This window comes from Cajanus cajan, chromosome 5 (assembly GCF_000230855.2).
Source record: "Cajanus cajan strain Asha chromosome 5, NIPB_CcT2T_4, whole genome shotgun sequence".
Lineage (NCBI taxonomy): Eukaryota > Viridiplantae > Streptophyta > Magnoliopsida > Fabales > Fabaceae > Cajanus > Cajanus cajan.
In genome coordinates this window covers 61,079,288-61,099,975 of record NC_138521.1, presented here as the reverse complement: position 1 = coordinate 61,099,975, position 20,688 = coordinate 61,079,288, and the positions used below count along the sequence as shown (strand labels likewise).

Below are 20,688 nucleotides of genomic sequence, written 5' to 3'. Positions count from 1 at the left end.
AAACTCTTCCCTTAACTCGGAGAAGAAGAATCCGAGCTCCCGGGGAAGAGGAAGAGAAGGAGAGAAAAATCCGACTCTCAGCTAGCTCCGTACAGCACCTTCAACCACAGAAATCACCACAAAGAAGTTTGAGAAAAGGAAAAGGGAATGAGAGGAAATGAGAGTGAATGAAGAAAGAGAAAATGAGGAGTGTTGAGAGGGAGGGGGAAGAAGGAGGGAGCGGGTCTCACAAATTGTGATACAGATATAAAGAATGTGCGATGTTTTTATACTTAATTTACTTAATATAAATGCTTAAATCAGCAGTTGCAATAATGATATTTAATGTTTATAAAAAATATCAAGTGACTTAAATTAAGCATAACTTGTATCTTAAGTAAGAAATTGATCCCTCTTCGTGTAAATATATACTTGGTGTATGTTTTGAATAGTGTTGAAAACGTAGATCTTACCTTCTCTCTCTGGAAAATCCACAAATGCAACAAAACCTAGCTTCGGTTGAACGTGGAAAATCACATCTTGACATAGATGCAAACACACTTTCACATACTTACATGCATAGATACATGATGATTTGAATCCATGTATTTTTCTTGAACTTCTGAAGTCAGTCTAATTATGAGAGATTAGGTTAGCATGTACAAGAACAAATTTTGTTGTTGAAATTAATATATTTTTGTTCCTTGATTTTGTCAATCTTGGGAAATGGATTTATTGAGTTCTGATCACCATTTTTTTTCCACCTTGATTCCGTTTTTACTACCTCATGCACGCAAAAAGTTTCCTTGCAATTTTGGGATTCAGCTCGTTGCGCTAGGGCAGCCCAATACGTAGCAACCCCTTAAATCTTCATTACCCAAATGACCGTAATTGACCCGACCGTAAGTAACTCTTGAAGCCCATGTCCCAAAACAAAATCTTGAAGTCCACATTCTTGTTTTGGTATTGGATTTGAACACTGGAAGTCCACATTCTTGTCTTGGTATTGGATTTGACACCACACCCCTTTATGTAAGAGCTGTTTCACTATGCACTCCTACAACTCGAGGTGGGAGAATGAATAAACTTGAGTGTGTCCAAAAAGAAATTGAGCTCCTAATTAAGTTCAGCAAAATGTTAAACTGTACACATACGAATGGAAGACTCAAACTTGGACTATCATTCCAATGGCACAAGACACAGCACACAAGTGTCTTTTTTTTTTCAACTCTTATCGCACCTGCTTATATTTTTTACACTAGTCATTATTACTAGTTGATCGCATGTTGAAAAATAGACATCTATCTATGCTTTATCAACTATATATTCGTAAAAGAAGTTTCTGTTTTCCCCTAAATCAAATGCCACGTGGAGTGGTGCCAGTATGAGAGCCTCAAACAAAGATGCTGCATAGGTGGACATAAAGAGCAGTTAAACTTAAACCCCGAAAGCTCTTTGGATTTTGGCCACACATCTCTCATCATTATAACCCACTCTGTCGATCTCCACCATCTAGTGAGAAACTAGCAATGGAGATTACTACCATGGCTTCTTCGGCCACTCCAAGACCTCCTTCTCCACACGCAGTAGTCACCACCTTCAACAAGCCTCAACCAAGACGCGTCCACGTGGCACTTCCAACCTCAACCACCATTTCACTCCTCGCTCTCTTCGCCCCTCCCAACGAAGCCAAAGCCATCGCCAAGGACCAGATTGTCTCTTCTCTCACCCAAGTAAGTGTTTCCATTCCCACGCATACCCATTAACCGGAATGGCGAAAAAATCGTGACTTTATTTGGTTTTGCGTAGGTGGAGAAAACCATCGACCAGGTTCAGGAAGTGGGTTCGAGCGTGTTTGACACGGCGCAGCGTGTTGCTGAGGTTATAGGGAACGCTTTGAAGCCTGGCATCGAGACGGCGTTGCCGATTGTGCAGCAGGCTGGGGAAGAGGCCTTCAAAATTGCTTCCCCTGCCATCTCCGAAGCTTCCAAGAAGGCACAAGAAGCGCTTCAAAGCTCCGGTGTCGATACCGAACCTGTTCTTACTGCTGCTAAGGTTTTATTCCTAACCTCCATCTTTCTGTCTTATTTCAGCCCATTTTTCATTTTCTGTGGGTATTGAGAGATTTGTTGTATGTGCACCAGCTGAGTTACAATGTTAGTTAACATTTGGTAGGATATAGATTTCTGCAATGTTGATGAGATATGTGCTAAATTATTTTCTGGAATGCTAAAGCATTTCGTTTTATGTGTGTTTGGATAATAGTTAGAAAGTTAAGTTGGAATTAACTTAACTTACCAAACAAACTTAAAAAAAAAAAAAAAAAAGATAACAACGCCCTTCTTCCTTTTGATTCAACTGAGATTTGCTTGTAATCTACCCTTAACCAAATGGAGAAAAAAAATTGTCAAACATATAGACACTACATTTGAGGCCAACTAACTGAGGTACAAGTTTCAAACGTATAACTGACATAGCCATGCCTTTAGTGGTTGGAAACAAACACGGGTTTGAAGTCGATATTTCTACTTTCGCTTGTGCCAATTACACCAAATGTTTGGAAGGATATTAGTTTTTTTTTTAATTTGGATTTTTAAACAAAGATATGCATTTCAGATGATAAAGTACAGTCACAATCAATAATTAGAACATCAATATGAGGGGTTCAATGTCCAAACCTGTATGTATCACAATCGTTAATTGGAATAACATATCCGGAGAGATCAACCGATTAAATAGAATTTAGTACTTCAAGGAATCAGTCTCTCAGCTGGAATAGCAAGATTTTAACAACTTTATAATCCGTAATATGCCTGCATGTATTTTATTACTATTATTATTTTAAACGGTCATTTAATCAATGGTTATAACTATATTTTACCCGTAAGGTGCAATTGTACTACCTATGAGCTACTAAAAGCCTTTGGAAACATTTGATTTGATATATTTTCCTTTGAACTGGTTCTGTTGTTAACTTGGAATGTTTTTAATTTTATTTTCAAATATTCAATTAGATGCTGTTATGCTGTTCCATAATGGATACTCAAGGCTTTGTAGAAAATAATGAACTTGCTTAGGCTAAGTACCTAATTAAAGGAATTCTGTATTAGTTTTCAAGGAGAAGTTTTCACCATTTTGGTAATTTGCTTGACATTTGAAAAACCAAGTTTATCAACCCGATCAAGATACTCTCTTTGATTTCAGACAGTGGCAGATGCTGCACAACAAACGACCAAGGTGATTGAAGTTGCCAAACCTATAGCTTCATCAACCGTCGAAACCATATCTTCTTCAGATCCTACTGTGATTGCTGGAACAGCTGGAGCACTATTTGTTGCTTACCTCCTGATTCCTCCTATTTGGTCTGCCATCTCTTCTAATCTTCGTGGTTACAAAGGTACCTTCGACATGTTTTGTATGGTTGTACAGAACCTTTGAATTTATGAATTTTATGGAGTAATTAATGTTTTTGTTTTTCCTTTTAACTGAGGCTAATGGTAATACTTTGCTTCTATTATTTTGTAGGAGACCTGACTCCTGCTCAAGCCCTTGATTTGATATCAACGCAAAGCTACGTTTTGGTTGATATTAGGTCAGAGAAGGATAAGGACAAGACTGGTATCCCTCGCCTTCCCTCTAGTGCTAAAAACAGGATGGTTGCTATTCCGTAAGTGATACACACTAGAACTTTAGCTTCTGAGATTTGTACACTTATTATGTCCTTATCTACTATCAAACACTCGAGGCATGTTTGGTTCTACATCCATGATCCATGTTTAGACAGAATCACATCAGAATTGATGTAAAAGCAACTAATTATTGTTTTCTCATATCCGAATCCAAACATGTTCTTAGTTGTAGAAAAAATGCATCAAATTAAACTCTATTATGATTAAACTTTGTCAATTTGACAAGCACCCACTATCACTTATTGTGGCCTTTCAGTTTGGAAGAACTGCCAAGCAAGCTCAAAGGGCAGGTAAAGAATGTGAAGAAATTGGAAGCTGAAGTAGTCGCTTTGAAGATTTCATATCTCAAGAAAATCAACAAAGGCAGCAACGTTGTGATCTTGGACTCGTGAGTTTCCTTCCATGTATACCCATATTTTAAGTTTGCTTTTCATCATCTTCACATTAACTTCTGCTTTTGTGATAATATAATAGGTACTCGGACGTAGCAAAAATAGTTGGAAGAACGCTAACCAGCCTTGGATTTAAGAACACGTGGATTGTTGCTGATGGATTCTCTGGGGGCAAAGGGTGGTTACAGAGTAGATTAGGAACAGATTCGTATAACTTTTCGTTCGCAGAGGTGCTGTCACCATCCAGGGTCATCCCTGCGGCTGTGAGAAGTTTTGGCACAACCAGCAATTCTAGAACCAAGCTTCTTCCTGGGGCTGACTAACTATTTTTTTTTCTGCCCTGCAAATAGAAAAATCACTCTTGTGCATGCTTCACTCCTCCTATATATTTATTTCATTATTTCCCATGATTATTTCATCTATGATCCATCTCAAGTCTTTTGTTTCAACCTTTCTTCCGTTTGTGTATGTGTGCCTACTTCGCCAAGTAGAATGCCAAAAACTGTTGGCCACATTATATTACAAGTGCCCTCTCAACTATCTCTCAACTATCCTTTCCGGTAAAGATAGGAAAGATTCTCAACTATCGTTTTATCTATTCACAAGTCTTATCCCAAATCTTGTTTAAGGGAGTTAAGTTTACTCGAAACTTAATTAGTGAACAATAATATATTTTTATATGAAAGTAACAAAAGTAAATTTAAGTCGTATAATTGGATATGACTCAATCATGCAAAGGATATGGATTAATAAAATGAAAATTCTCACTTTTTTCTTACAAATTCACAACATATTCAAATTAATAAATTTGCGATTTGGATTTCATATATATAAATTGTTAGTGTATGGATTATATATTTAAAATTCAATAAGTAAATATTTTTAATTTGTCTATTCTAATTTATAATAAAAAAAATTGTTACATAAAATTATAATGATTTTGGACAATTGATTACCTTTTTTGTCTTCTTTTCTGACAGCAGGACAATTAATTACTTTATTAAAAAGTATTTAGTAATAATCAAATGATTATTGAGAGATTAAACATAATATGTTTATATATATAATTTTAAAAGAAATGAGAAGGGGTTTGTAGTGTAAGTTATGGCACGCGTGCGTACCTAGCAGTAGCAGGCAGTGGGGTTACACACACCGGAATACACAAGTAATCTGCTATTACTTATCGTTATTCGTTTCTTCTTCTTCGGTGGAACCAAACGAAGAAGACGCCCCGTTTTGCCTCTGCTTCTCTACCATGCTCTTCAATTAGGGTTAGGGCGTTGTTCTTGTTTTCGCTCCGTTAATTGCAACATGGTTGCTCTTTCGCTCTCAGCTCCCAACTTCTCCACCGCTTTTCTCGCAAAGAAACTGTACTCCTCGCTCCTCTTTTCCTTTGCGCGATTCATTACTTTGCTTTATTTTTCAGATTAATCACGATTTTCTTTTACTTTAACGGTTCCGGATTCGTCAATCATTTATGCTCGTGAATTTGGGTTTCTTCAGGCCCCTCCGAGAACACTCGGTGACCAATTCATTTCGCACTAAATGTGCGGTGGACACGCCCTATGGAGGTAAATTTATTCATTTAATTAAACAAACAAACCCCAACCCTATCCATTGTGTAACATTTTTTTTATATATTATTATTAAGATAGTCATGCTACGTGAAGTTGGTTTCTTGGTAAGGTTTGCTGAGGATGCCAGAAATTTGTGCTTGAGACCTCTATTCGTTTCTATGTGACAAGGAACGCGTAATACGTCTTTGCTTGTTAGGTTGTTTAGGCTTCAATTCAGTTGTTCAATTTTCATTTTCTACTCTATGCTATTTTTTTTAGCTCAAGTGAAGTTCCCTTTTGTCGATAATTAGAAGGAAAGTTCACGGACCGTGGCCTTTGCTTGGCCTTAGTTTGGAACTTATAAGAGTTTGTTTGGAAGTTAGAAGTCTTTTTGAGAGTTTCTATATCGAAAAGAAAGAATATTTTTTGGTAAAGAAACTCTAAGCTTGTTTCCAAATAGGTTCTAAATTTGAAATGGATTGTTTTCCTATTTAAAGTACCTTTAATAACATGTTGCCCTCTGTTCTCCCACATCAGATGTAACTGTTACCCCTGAAACTTTGACATCTAATATGAATTAGTAGGCAGTTTTCCCTTTTTCAATATATTCATTATTAATATTAATATACATAGAAATTTCGGTAGTGTTCCTGAACTGTTTCAGATGCATTTTCTGATATAATACATGCTAGTGAATAAAGAAAAGTAATGAGTCTCCCTGTAGGTTCTTTGTATAGCTTGCTGGTTGTCCAGCTGAAACTTTAGAGAAGGGATGGTTTCATCAGAACCGGAAGAGTTAGAGTTTATAGGAGGCATTAGGAAAGCTTATGAAAGCACCAACATGATAGGCTGAAACTATAATCTAAGGAAAGTTATCTAAAAACAAATTCATACTTGATACTTCATTCTTGATCGTAAAAGGGATTACAAATCCTTTATTTAAAAGAAAGAGCCACTAACAAGCAACAGATCTTCACCCTCCACCCTCCCCATGGGTGAAGAATAAGAAATAGCCATTACTGTATCATGAGGAACCTTTTGGGTTTCCGGATTACTCTCAAGGGCCTAGGATGTTGTATATTGATTGGCCCTCTAACAGGGGGGGTACTTGATCTGGTGAAAACTCAATTTAAGTTGGATGGCACTTCAAGAAATAATCACCAGACACTTCATCTCTAAAGTTTGAGGTGAGACACAACAGACAGGAATTCAAAAAGTTGTCTCCATGAGGGAGGCTGTGCAGTTGATCAACCAAAATGTTAACATTGCAGTTTTATTGTCTAAGTTGAAGAGGTGCTTGGTCTTGAGAGCCCGAGCAACTAGACTTGACTAAATTGGCAGCATTAAATATTGCTGTCTTGAGAGATATCTTTTGCACCCGTTAACAAGATTTTGGCTCCAGAATTTGATCCAATATAGAACACGCCTTTAGTTTTATTTTCTCTTCTCCTAGTTAATGACGTTAAAAAGCCTGATAACTTGTAGATCATTGGATATTAATCCACAAAGTCTGCTATTTTGCTACAAAGTCTGCTTTTTTTCTACTTAGTTGCATTTTTGATTCTATTATTGTCTACTTTATGTATTAAACTATCGATATATGTATTTATCTATAATTGTTCCCTGCAGGTAATGTACAAAAATTTCCTCGAAGCAATGTCTTGGATCCTTACCGACGCCTTGGTATTAGCCGTGATGCTTCTGAAGAAGAAATTTGGGGATCGAGAAATTTTTTGTTGCAACAATATGCTGGACATGAGAGGAGTGAAGAGTCAATAGAAGCGGCTTTTGAAAAAATATTGATGGCAAGTTTCATACAGAGGAGGAAAACAAAAATTAATTTGAAAAGCAAGTTGAAAAAGAAAGTAGAAGAGTCTCCACCATGGGTGAAAAACTTGCTAAACTTTGTTGAACTTCCACCAACTGAAATTATCCTCAGAAGATTGTTTCTCTTTGGCTTCATGGGTGGCTGGAGTATTATGAATTCTGCTGAAACTGGACCTGCTTTTCAGGTTTGCTTTGAATTTCTTATATTATTAACTTCTGTGTGGTCAGTGGTGTATAATTAAAAGCATATTTTTTAGAATAAAAATGTAGTTTGTTTTTCAAAAAAAATAAAATTGCAGATGTCATTTTCTATAAGAAGAGTATTTGGATTGTGACACCCATAAATTTTAAAAAAGAAAACCAAATTATATATTCATCTAATCCTTACCTTCTCAAGCCATAGGTGTATCATAGTTGTTCTCCATACTGCATGGTTAAATCAACTACCAATCTTTAGATTATAGGATTCCTGGTTTACTTGGTTAAGTTATGCCATACCTTGTAATACCTTGTAACAAGATTTTAGTGATTGTTTCCTGTCTGACTATCATTGAAGGTTGTATAGAAATCTCAGATCAGCCATTATTCTGATCTTTTCATGTGACTGCAAGATTTTCAGGTTATGGTATTTAGTACTTTAACCAACAAGCATAATTTAATCTTGATTTGCAGCTTGGCCATTCCCATTTTAAGGTTTTCCGCATTTTCAATAAAGTGTCAATTTTGTGTTATTTGGTCCAAGACTCTCGCTGTTCAGTAGTCACATTGGGTCCCAAATAACTCTAATTGAGTCAGGCCCATTTAAGCGGCAAAGCTCTCTTTGTACGTGCATGCATACACACAAATATAGGACTTGAACTTGACTTGGGTAATATTCTCTTTGTTAATGCATGTTTACTTATCCTCTCATTTGTTCACGAGTGTATTAAGGCATATTAAGGTGATTGTTTTCTATGAGCTATATTTGATATGAAGTTCATGTATTGTTTGAGTTACGTCAGGAAGCATTATTAAAATATTTATCAATTATCATTGCTCTGTCTATCTCTTCTCTTCCTGCCTCTCCTTTCTACTTCCTTCGTGTGCATGAATAATTGCTCATTGAGGAATCATTGTTTTGCTGCAGGTGGCAATCTCTTTGGCTGCCTGCATATATTTTCTCAACGAGAAGACAAAGAGCTTGGCTAGAGCATTCATTATTGGGTAAGTGGTATACCTTAATTCAACTTATGTTTTTCCTCTGATGTCTTACTATTAGCCATCACCATTATTTTATTTTGCAACATCATAGGTTTGGAGCTTTAGTGGCTGGATGGATCTCTGGTTCGGTGCTGGTACCCAATATTCCATCTATGTTGCTGCGCCCAACTTGGACACTTGAGCTCTTAACGTCATTGGTAGTTTATGTGTTCTTGTTCATTGCTTGTACTTTTCTCAAGTGAAGTGGCAACTATTCTTTCAAAGTTTTATTCGGTGATGAGTTTATAGGAGATCAAACTCAACTTTTTTTAAGCTAGCTAAATTGTTTATTGTGGTGCTTTTTATGAAAAGAATTGTTTGAGTTGGCTAAGCCTTAATTCCTTATCTAAATTTCGATTGGTTTCGGGGCAAGTTCTTCCACCTTGGTTTGTATCTTTAAATCTGTCACCGAACTCATCTTATTCTTCAGCTAACTTGTGACTGACTAACTAGCATGAATCCTCATTCAGATTGAGGTGAATAACGGTTTCCTAACCTTGCCAATCACCCGATAATTCATTATCTGCCAACAATAACTAAAGTACAAATGAAATTTGCAAGTTGACGCGCGCAATATTTTGAATACAAGGTAGTATCAAAAAAATGATTGAAGCAGTTACTAGGATTATTAACTATGTGTGTCGAACAATAATTCTTACTGTATTAAAAATATTTATTTGGTGTTTCACATATTTTAGAAGCATATTTTATTTTCGGTATCAATTTTAAGAGCAACACATATAGTTTGGGTAATTAAAATATCACCTTAGTTATCAAGAGGTCTAATTCAATTGGTTTAGCAAGACACAGACATTGTAAACCTCTCACCGTTAAAAGAAAAAACAATCACCTTAGCTTGTTAGTGCCATTTAAATTCTTTTACCGGCACTTTTGTTCTATGGCGTTAACATTTATTGGTACAGTGATAGTATATTAAAACAGTTAAATTAGGTAGCGAGTTTTATTTAATTTTTTTTTTGTTTTCTTTACAATATAAAATCGTCGTGTTATTTATTAACATATAACTAGTAGTATTTAAATGTGATGACCACCAAATAGTAATCACTTTTAAGGAGCAACTTCGAAGGCGAGGGTACTTTTTCCCAAATTTTCATCTTTCATACACCTGTCCAAAGGAAAAGTAGGATATCTACAAAAGGTACCTCAATGCTTAAGTCAATCCTTGAAATTAGAGAGATCAATATTAATCAATTATGACAATTATGAAAATGTACATTTTTTTTTGTCATTAATTATTCTTGTTTATACTAATTTTAATGGGCTTAGGTTCATAAACAGGTTTATAAGAGGATTTATTAGTATTAACATCTGTAATATTGAGTTATGTAGGCCTTTGCAACGAGTTGAGGACTCCTCAACTTAATTCTTATGTGTATAATTATGTTGGGAAGTCTTTGATCCTTTTTCTTGTACCTATTCTGTAAAAAGTCACTCTTTCTCTCTTCAATATTAGTATTTATATCGGCCCTCACAGCGGGTCCATTGGGGTTAATAGAGTTTGCAAACGACTTGTTTATCTCGTTATGTGGACACGCCAAGGAGTTTTCGGCTTGCTTTGCTAATGATGTCCTTCCGGTATAAAGACAATCTAGTATGTAGTTCTAAATAAAGTCGTAGATATGCTTGAAAATGTAAATGATGCTGAGGGGAAAAAATATATTGCGACATTGTGCGCGAGTAAAGAATTCGGCTTTCTTTGTGCTTCGTTTAACATTTCGAACTCATGGTTTATAATCTTAAAAAGCATAGAACCAAAACCAAAAAAAGTAAAATCATTATCTAATTTACTTTATTATATTGTTATTGTAAATTAGTAAAATTTATGAGACTTTTTATTATTTCACACTAATATCCTAAAGTTTTGTCTTAAATTAATTTATTTCGACTTAAAAATAAGAAAAATCTGATAAAAAATTATTTTAGTCAAATGTAGTGTTCCATTTTTTATGAGACTGATTAAATTATATAAGGTTTATCTATTATTTCATGAGATTCATGAAATTTATTCAATAAAAATTAAATACAAAAAGTGTATATTGAATGGAGCGTTTTTATTTTATTTTTTGTTCTTTCCTTCGTGTCCTTCTCCAGCAATGTATACGACCCAGGGTGTCACACTCATTTATTCAGGGTGTATATGAGAGCAGAATTTTGGAAGGAAAGAAAAAAAATTGACAAAATTATAATTTTAATAATATTCTCTAATTTGATGATTTTTTAAAATAAAAAATAATTACATCGATAAATTAACATAAATTTAATATCCAAATATTTTTTTATTATATAATTCTGTTAATTTAAAAATAAAGAGTAAATAACTTATTCATGGGTAGTGTAAACAAGTTTTATATTATCACCCAATTACAAATAATTACATATAATAAATTTATAAGGGTTTAATGGTTATGCATTAAAAATATAAAATTATTTTATATTGTCATTTTTCAATCACAAATCATGATATGTATAAAATTTAAATAATATTTATAAAAGTCAATAAATTTATTAAACATGAAAAATTCTAAATTAGATGTGTAAACCTAAATATGTTGAGAGTTTTTGATAATCTATTTTGATTTTAGAATATTTCATACTTATACTTTTATATAGTATTTTTATTATTATTACTTATGCTCCCTTGTGTTTTCTTAGCTTATAAAAAAGAGTTAACCATCCATACACTGTTAGTGTATAATTTTTTACACTGACAACCAATTATATCTTTTAAATTATTTTATTTTATTTTTATTTTATTAAATAAGTAACTAACATGATACTATTGAAAGATATGATTGATTGCCAGTGTAAAAAAATTTTACACTGGCAGTGTATAGATAATTAACTCTATAAAAAAAAGAGGGGAAATTCACCATTAGTTGATAAATTTATGTTTTTTTAAATATTTTTTCAATTAATGTTACTGAACTCGTAGGCTTATCTTCTTAAATGCAGGGCTTCATGAGATAGACAAGAATGAGGAAAAATTAATGACAAAGCTGGTTTTGGTGACAAAGCTTGCATTACAACAAATAATGTAAGTATTGATCAGGCTAAAAATGTGAATTAAATTTTGATGGCTATTCCAAAGCCATTAAATACTCATCACCTCTCCCAAAAATAAAAATAAAAAAAAAACCATGGATTATAAGGACATCATGCTCATTCTCTACTAGGGTAAGCCCAAACAAGTTTAGGTTTATGGAAGAACCAAACATACGGAATACTTGATTCTATGGTGACGAAATTAAAAGTGGGATTATCTCCAATCAAACCCTAAGAGTAAGTACCTATCTAGCGAGAATGTCATGGAGACGCAGGTATTGCAAGGGGCGCCTCAAATATGATTGTGTGAGACTGAGTTCTTATAGTTCATATGGTGAGTGCTATGAATAATGGTTTTAATGATTCTTCTATTCTCGTTTGGAATATCAAGGGAATCATCAATAAAATAGCCAAGAGACATATAAGAATATTATCAGAAGACATAGACTAGCTTACACTCTTATTTATACATGACACTCAGGTCAAGTTTGAGAAGAAGAAAACTACTTTTTGGAGGCAGGTTGGTATTAATCCAATAACTATTGTGCAAGCTCAAGGCCAATGGAAGCGACAATATATATATATATATATATATATATATATATATATATATATATATATTAATGTAGTTGTTTTAGAGAACACTTTACATGTACTTTGCGAAGCTTCATCAGAAAAAATAACGCAGGTCGAATTAATTAACCTTGTTGTTGCGTAGGACAATATCGATTTTACGAGCTATAACATCCTAGTTTTTAAACCCTAGGAAAACAAACGCCAGTCAAATATCTTGTGCCTTGTGAGTTGTGAATAGACAATTACATGCTAGTTGCTAGAGCTTGTGCTTGTGAGTTTACAAGTTTCTGTAAATACATTCATAATTGCTCATGTTTTTAAATGCCTAAACCAACACAATTACACATACATATATTTTAAGTTCAATACCTTTGTAGACATAATTACATCTATTTCAACAAAAAGGGTTATAAAATAAGCTTTTTAAAGCATCATATTTTCTTATAAAAACGTAACGAAATCCAAATGGTATATTAGTTTTAAACTCTTCAAGTTATGAACTTTTTGATATTAATGCATTCCTTAGAACTTATAAGAGAAGGATTTAGGAATAGGATATGTTTTTCCTACTAGCTTATATGCATTGATTTAAATCATGTTCTGAAAATAAATAATTATACTACCGATTGTTTCTTTTCCTTTTATTATCTCTCAAGTTGACACATTTTTATCTTTTGATTTTTCTTCTTTCTCTCACATCACACAATTCTTGACAACATTATTTATTTTAGGAGTAAAACACAGAAAATAATTGAGAAATGTAGTTCTCTTCTCTTAAATCGATAAATAATGTTACTTCTAAACAAAGAGAATAATATATATTAATTGATTCAAAGAGAATTTTCTCGAATAAAAAACACCAATAGTATATATATATATATATATATATATATATATATACTTGCAATAGAGTAATATAATCATCTTCATCGTCTGAAAATGCCAAGCACCTTTTCTTCAACCTCCACCCATTGCATGTGTTCTTGCAAGGACATAGAGGGGTTTCATTACGCCGCAATAATCCTTTACCGTTCCATGCAAGTTCACCCACAAAATTTTTTCACATTATTCTTGCATTTTATAATACACTTGGACTCCCTTAGAAATCGCATGTACTCGAGTCCTTTTTTTTTCTCAAATCATCACAGGATACTAATATTTCCATTCGGTCCGCTTTTGATGATCTTAGTATAAAATTACATTGTCAATATATACATTATTTCTTCTAAAATTACATTCTCATTACAAATATTATTTATTTTAATTTTTTATGAACTTTAATAAATAATTTAATTCCATTCGTTATTCAACACCAACAATCTGTTAATTCAGGAGAAAAAACTGTGTTCCGATAACACATTGTTGAGATACTTTACTTTTATCTGTTTTTTTGTTTTTTTTTTTATAAAAAAAACTTAAATTAAAAACAATAACTATAAGAGAGTGGTAAAAATTCATTCGTTATTTAGATAACTTTCATCTTCAACAACTTATATTATAATCATCCTACAAGAGAACTAGAAATAATATGTTAAAAAGTATTATACTGTTATTAGTATTTCTTAATGAATTAAATAAGGAAATCATCTAACTATTATCTTAACAAATGGTGCTCTTATTATTTAAAGAAATGACTCGTTGAGCATCTATTATTGTTGAACTAAACTAAAAGAAAAATATGATGTTATTCGATACAAAAAACTCCAACCTCCATATGCAGTTGCTAATATGTCAAACCAAACAATCCCATACACACACATAACATTATTATTCTGGCAGAATTGGAGAACAATTGTGGCATGATTATAAGAGGTACAAGTACAACGTCGTTAAATCATCTTAAAGCTCCGCATCCAAGCGTCGTCCACCAAATTTGTCTTTCATTTCTCTTCTATGTCACTACCCTTCTCTGCACTCTACTGACATCATAGTATTATCATACAAGGATAAATAAAAAATGTTGCATGAATTAAATGGAGAACCACAATTGACAGCAACTATCCAAATAGTCCATCGACAATGATTAATTATAAACTGATAACTACGATGTAAATCTATTGAAAATCCAAATAATTATATTCTCTTATCATTCCCATCTATATCAGCAAGAAATAACTGATGATTGATATCAATAAAGCAGGAGAAAAAAAAAACACCCAGAAACTGAATAAAGTTTAAGAAGTTCACAAAAGGACATTAAATCGGATAAGAGATTGGCATCATATATATATAGGCGACCTAGCTTCAGTTCAGATTAAAAACATTTCCTAAAATCGAACTTGTTCAAATAGGTAAAAAGAGTGTGTCAGATTAAATCTTAGGCGAGGTACAGAATAAAAAAAACTCTCCGCGTGGAATCGTTGTAAGCACGTAAACGGGATGCTACATCTCGATGACGATAACTGAAAGAAGATAAAAGATAAAAACAAAAACAAGTATGCCAATTTCATATTCAAAAACAAGGAAAGCAGTCGAGAGAGGATATCTACACAAAAAATAAGAAAAGCTCGATTTACAGGTTATGATGAAAATGAAATGGACATAGCAAGGGCATCATATAGGAATTCTGAATCACAGTGTGTTGATGAAATATAGACTAAAACAAATGAGTATGAGAGAAGGTGTAAAGTATGATTCAACACATATTTGTAACCAAGAAATCACAGTTGAAAAAGAGAAACAGATATTTGAATTAAAATTTCTCTTCACTCAAACTCTCAGCTGTGATCTCCTTAATTAGAAAGATGCAATGAATCAATCAGAACCGGCGACTTGAAATTGAAGGAAGGTGAATCTATACTTATAGCCTAAAAATTAGGGTTTCCTCTTCTGCCTTGTTTCAGAAATCAGCGGCGTATAAGAAAACAGTTTATCAAAACAACTTTTTGGCCTAAATTCAATTTTGCTATTTCCCCCTATTTCCTTTTTACACGTGCGCAGCAGTAATTTTTATTAAAAAAATTAAGAAAAAAAATGTCTTGGTAATTGGTATAGAACTATAAATAACCCCTTTATATGTTTTTTTAAAAAATAATTCTTATACATTAAACGTGAATGATAATCTTATACAAGAGTAATTTTAAAAGTTATTTTTTGAAGGAAGTAGTTTTAAGAATTAATTCTTATGTAATTCATTTATCATGTTTATTTTTAAATTGGAATTTTAATATTTTAAAATATATTATCAATAACTAAAAATAATTTTTTGTTGTAATATAAACTACTTATATTAAATCTAAGATATAATTTATATATTTAAAAATATTTATTTATAAGAAATTTAATATAATTTATATATTCATTCTAGTGTTTTTAATATAGGAGTATTTTTATATTCATTCTATTGTTTTTAACTATTTTTATTTAAAATGTATTAAAAAAATTAATCTTTTAATTTTATATTTTAAGTAGTATTTCAAATATGAATTCAATCTTTTAAAATAATTTGTTAATGACACACTAGTATGCATTAGATTCACGTGTTCAAATCTTTTATGGAGAAAGTCTTTTGCTAGCATTGGTTTCGACTGTGCGGAGATCAATAAAGTTGGAACTTAATACTCTAAAGATTGAATGAGGTAGGTTTGTGAGTGTGTGGAGATGGATCTTACATTATCAATTGTCTAAATACTTCATTTTACTACATACAAATACAAATAACCTCTTTTATATAAACTAGCTGGAAAAAGGCACTTCGTGCCTACATTGTATTAAAAAAAATAAAAAAAAAATGAGAAATTATTTATAAAAAAAAAAGTAGTTAGTAAAAAATAAATAAGAGATAAAATGGTCCATATAAAAATCGAAACTAAAAGTAGTTATTGAAAGTGGTATCCTTTTATATATTAGTATAGATTCATTAATTTTAAATTCTTAAATTTGATTAAAAAATAATTTTTAAATTTTTTTAAAATAAAAGGGTATAATGGTCAAAAAAAGTGGAGACCAAGTTGGTTACCAAAAAGGGTATTCCTTTTATATATTAATCCTTTTATATATTAGTATAGATTCATTAACTTCAAATTCTTAAATTTGATTAAAAAATATTTTTTAAAATTTTTTAAAATAAAAGGGTATAATGATAAAAAAAAGTGGAGACCAAGTTAGTTACAAAAAATGATATCTCCTTAATATATTAGTATAGATATATTACCAAATTCTTCCCGATACAACACACAATTCCCATTCCATATTTTCAAATTTCAACCTCAAAATCATCCAAACATGACTATTTCAAAATGATGAAGAACACAAGAAAGAAGAGACGACACACTCATAATAATGGGTTGTCTTTTATAAAATCACTTCCAAAAGACATGCCAGTAGAAGTTGTTGCAAAGGTTGCCCGGTCGTCGACCTTTTGCACCATGAAAGTGTGTTGCAAGGGTTTTCTAAATGCTTTAGAAGATAAACACGTTGGGCAACAAGTTTCTTTGGACAAGTTCCTTTTTTTAATCAGCAAATAAATGTATTAATAAAGATTAAAGGGGTACCAAAATCCATTTATAAATAACGGAAATAGAAAAACTCTTAACACTCCTTCTCAAATTAATTAGATGTAATTTGCCTAGCATTGCATTGGACAAGTTCCTAAACTCTTATCATCCTAAAGCTTTGGACAAGTTCCTGTCACTACAATGGTTTACTAATAGCAAAGCATTGTCCTTCTCAAAACTTTTAAAGTATTATTGAGTTTGTAAAGAAAATGGTTGTAAGAATTCTTTAATTATCCAAATGGAAATATTAGTGCTTTGAAGATGGCTACTTAAGAGGATCACATGGAAGCAAAATATATATACAATATGATATTATATATATTATGCTCCAGTAATGATAATTTGAATTTAAAAAAAAAAAAAGGGACTCCAGTAAATGTGATTTGTAATAAGGAAGTCAAAGTGTATTATAAAATGAAAGAATAATGTGAAAAATTTTGTGAATTAATTAACTTGTATGAAAAGGTAAAGGAATGTGTTGGTGGGTAATGAAACCCCTCTATACCGTTGCAAAAACACAAGCAAGGGGTGGAGGTTGAATAAAGATGCTTGGGTATTTTTAGATGACGAAGATGATGATATTAATTTATGTGAATATTGTAGATGGAATTATGTGGTAGATTTTTTTTTCATTAGTTATTCCAAGTTTAAAAGTTCTACTCTCTTCGAATCGTTGCATCATAATCTATTGATATACTAAATCTTTGATAAAAACAAGATAAGATCGATATAGGGTTTAACGCCGCCATGTAACAAAGGAAACAGTACCTCCAATAAATAGACACACTAAACACTGCTTTTTACTACATACAAATGCAAATAGCCTCCTCTACATAAACCAACAAATCCTTCCTTGTACAATACACAATTCTCCTTTCCGAGTTTTCAAATTTCAACCTCAATATCATTCAAACATGACTATTTCAAGAATGATGATGAACAAAAGTAAGAAGAGACCACACACTCATAATAATCGGTCACCTTCTATAAAATCACTTCCAACAAACATGTTGGTGGAAGCGGTTACAAGGGTAGCCTTTGGATTCTATCGATGACCTTCGCAGCATGAAATGTGTTGCAAGGGTTTTCTTGACACTTCAGGAGACAAGCATGCATGGCAATGATTTCCTGATCACAAAGCATTGTCCTTCTCACAACGTTGCAGGGAAAGTGGAAAATGGAAATATTGAGTGTTTTTATATAGAATGATTGCAGGAATTCTTTAATTGTCCTAGTAGAAATATTAGTGCTATGAAGATGGATTCTCAAGAGGATCACCTGGAAGCAAAATATCTATATGGTTTGATATTATAGTGCTCCCATGTTGATAATTTCAGAAAAGAAGAACTCCATAGTATATATCCAATTTTTAATATGAAAGTCAACGTGTATTATAAAATGAAAGAATAGCGTGGAAAAAAAATTGTGGACGAACTTGTATGGAAAGGTAAAGGAATGTTGATGTCGTGGTAAAAACACATGCAAGAGGTGAAGGTTGAAAAAAATGCTTGGTTATTTTTTAGATGGTGATATAAGTGTACGTGAATTGTAGATGGGCATCATGAGGTAGCTAGATTTTATTTTTGTTATTCCATGTTTACTAGTTCTACTCTAATCAAAATCATACTTTTCATACTAACATATATTCATATAAAAATGAATAAATAATTAAAAAAAAATACTCAAAATCTGATAATGTAAAAAATAATAATAATATAAAATAATAATAATAATAATAATAATAATAATAATAATGATAATGATAATGATAATGATAATGATAATAATCTATATAGATAAATGGAATAGATTATTTTAGTTTCCACGACATTTGTATCCTTCAATTATGTTCTAATTTATTTCATCAATGTACTATTTAAAGGATAAAATAAAAAAAGAAATTGTTTTAATCAATCCACTCCAAATATAATCGCACGTAACCACCCTTTGTTGTAACATGTAAAAGATAAAAAAAAATGAAAAAAAAATATAATTCACTCCAAATGTAACCGCACAGTAATCACTCACTTTTCTTATTATTAAGAACTCATTACATGCACCATTTCATTTCTCATGCTTCCCTTTTTCTCACTCTTAAACCATTTTCTTCTCTTGCCAATTCTAAATGACTTTTTTATTTAATTCAAATTTACTTCCTATGCACTACTATCCCTTTTATCCCTTATTTTTGTTTCCTTTATAAGTTTTTGATCGTAAAGTCTTTTTCCTTTGATTCTTAATGAGCAAAAACTGGATTGACCAAGATTATGACGAGGGTGACTGGGTTATCAATGTGAGTTTTAAGATTTATCTTTAATGGTTAGTTTTATTTTTCTTAATAAATATTCTAACTTCTATGTTTTTAATGATTTGTTCTAAAGCTTCATACTTTGTTAAAATCTCACTACATTCTTCTCAATAAATTCTTCTCTTTACTATAAAATTATATTTGCAATAAGTATAAAAAGAACGAGCGAAACCTTTTGTTTCATTATCAATACTTTCTTTTTGGAATAGTTAAAATGATGAGAAGGATGACATTGCAGATACTTTTTAATTTGTTATCTATCGACGAGATGATATTAACAATTGATTCTTTCACAACTTTGAGGTTTCTAAATTATATTTTTTATTTAATTTTCTTTTAGGTTCCACAATCATGATTTTTTTTTATTTTTGTAACGACGGATATATATATTTATTTTTTAAATAAATAAATTATATATACAATTACGTTGATTCTTTCTTTCTCTTTTTAATTATCCCCAAATAGTTGATTTTCTTGCTTATTATATTAATAGAGATTTCATCTCTATTGTGTATCTCTGTGTAAAACATTGAAGAATATGAAGATTGTTAAAACATTTTTAATTTTTAAGAATCTTTATGTTATGATATTTACTCATGTACTACAATTGATTTTCCTTTTTCAACTTTTAAAAATCTTTGTAAATAGTTTTATTGTTGTTATTGTTTGAGTTACAAACATTAATCATTAATATAAATGAGTGTTCATGCTTTCTAAATTATTAGAAAAAGGTGAGCACTCTCTTATACTTGAAGGTGCAAATGAGAGGTTGCAGTTATTTAAGACAAATTTGTTAGAATTTGATTTTATTGTGGAGTGTGTGGGTGGTTATTATAATGTCAATTAATTCATTTGTTGTTTTTCTTCCTTTTTTATTTTTTCATTTTTTTCTTTGTGAATAATCATACTTTGATCTTATTTTTCCAAATTCACTTATGATATTTGTCTCATTTATTCATTTTTAGACTATTTATTTATTGATTGATATAGTTGATTTTTGTTATTTCTATAGTAGATTTTTTTATTTAAATTATTTTTTAGGATTTTCTTTTTTTGATATAGGGTTTTATTGGAAGCTTAGAGAAGAAGGAAAGTTCTTTTATTCGCAGTTGTTTCCTTTATGGATTTGAGTATGTACTCTAACGTTTTTCCACTTTCTTTGTACTTTTTCTATTGGGCCGAATTAAATGAATGTTTAACTCTTTCTATATTTTTCAAAATTCACCCAAAAAAATTAATTTCTTTTTGCTTAGTTGGTTTTTTTATCAAAAAAATGTTGTGTTTAACTGGTTATCATGTATGTAATATTGTTGTATGTAATTTTTTTCATGTATGTTTTTTTGTCAAACTTAGTATATGTTATTTGAAGTTTTTTTTTTTAGTAGATGTTGCTAACACTTTTTTTTTTTTTTTTACAGATGACTAACATTCTTTTTTTCTTTTGTAGTAAGGGGCTAAGATGCTATTTTTTTTTGTTGGATAACATTCTATTTTGTGTGCAAGATGTATCATTTTTTGGACATGTATTTTCGAATGACATGTAATTGTTAACATATTTATTTA

The 20,688-nt window shown here is 31.4% G+C and overlaps 2 protein-coding genes across 2 annotated transcripts; both read left to right on the top strand.

Moving 5' to 3' along the window:
* Positions 1 to 1,427: 1,427 nt before the first annotated feature.
* On the top strand, positions 1,428 to 4,482 carry CAS (calcium sensing receptor). The gene is made up of 6 exons (XM_020371207.3): positions 1,428 to 1,712; positions 1,789 to 2,034; positions 3,184 to 3,376; positions 3,505 to 3,646; positions 3,925 to 4,056; positions 4,143 to 4,482. Exons 1-6 carry the CDS (start codon positions 1,509 to 1,511, stop codon positions 4,381 to 4,383), a joined length of 1,158 nt encoding a protein of 385 aa, XP_020226796.1. The 5' UTR covers positions 1,428 to 1,508; the 3' UTR covers positions 4,384 to 4,482.
* A 668-nt stretch (positions 4,483 to 5,150) lies between these two features.
* CDF1 (cell growth defect factor-like protein (DUF3353)) lies at positions 5,151 to 9,020 on the top strand. The gene is made up of 5 exons (XM_020371374.3): positions 5,151 to 5,430; positions 5,564 to 5,631; positions 7,246 to 7,628; positions 8,570 to 8,646; positions 8,735 to 9,020. The coding sequence occupies exons 1-5, from the start codon at positions 5,372 to 5,374 to the stop codon at positions 8,883 to 8,885; spliced, it is 738 nt and encodes a 245-aa protein (XP_020226963.1). The 5' UTR covers positions 5,151 to 5,371; the 3' UTR covers positions 8,886 to 9,020.
* Positions 9,021 to 20,688: the final 11,668 nt, after the last annotated feature.

Coding starts and splice junctions, on each gene's coding strand:
- CAS (XM_020371207.3), top strand. CDS start 1,509: ATGGAGATTACTACCATGGCTTCTTCGGCCACTCCAAGACCTCCTTCT. Junction 3,647..3,924: donor AACAGGATGGTTGCTATTCC/GTAAGTGATACA, acceptor GTGGCCTTTCAG/TTTGGAAGAACTGCCAAGCA. Junction 4,057..4,142: donor AACGTTGTGATCTTGGACTC/GTGAGTTTCCTT, acceptor ATAATATAATAG/GTACTCGGACGTAGCAAAAA.
- CDF1 (XM_020371374.3), top strand. CDS start 5,372: ATGGTTGCTCTTTCGCTCTCAGCTCCCAACTTCTCCACCGCTTTTCTC. Junction 5,431..5,563: donor GCTTTTCTCGCAAAGAAACT/GTACTCCTCGCT, acceptor GGGTTTCTTCAG/GCCCCTCCGAGAACACTCGG. Junction 5,632..7,245: donor GGTGGACACGCCCTATGGAG/GTAAATTTATTC, acceptor TGTTCCCTGCAG/GTAATGTACAAAAATTTCCT.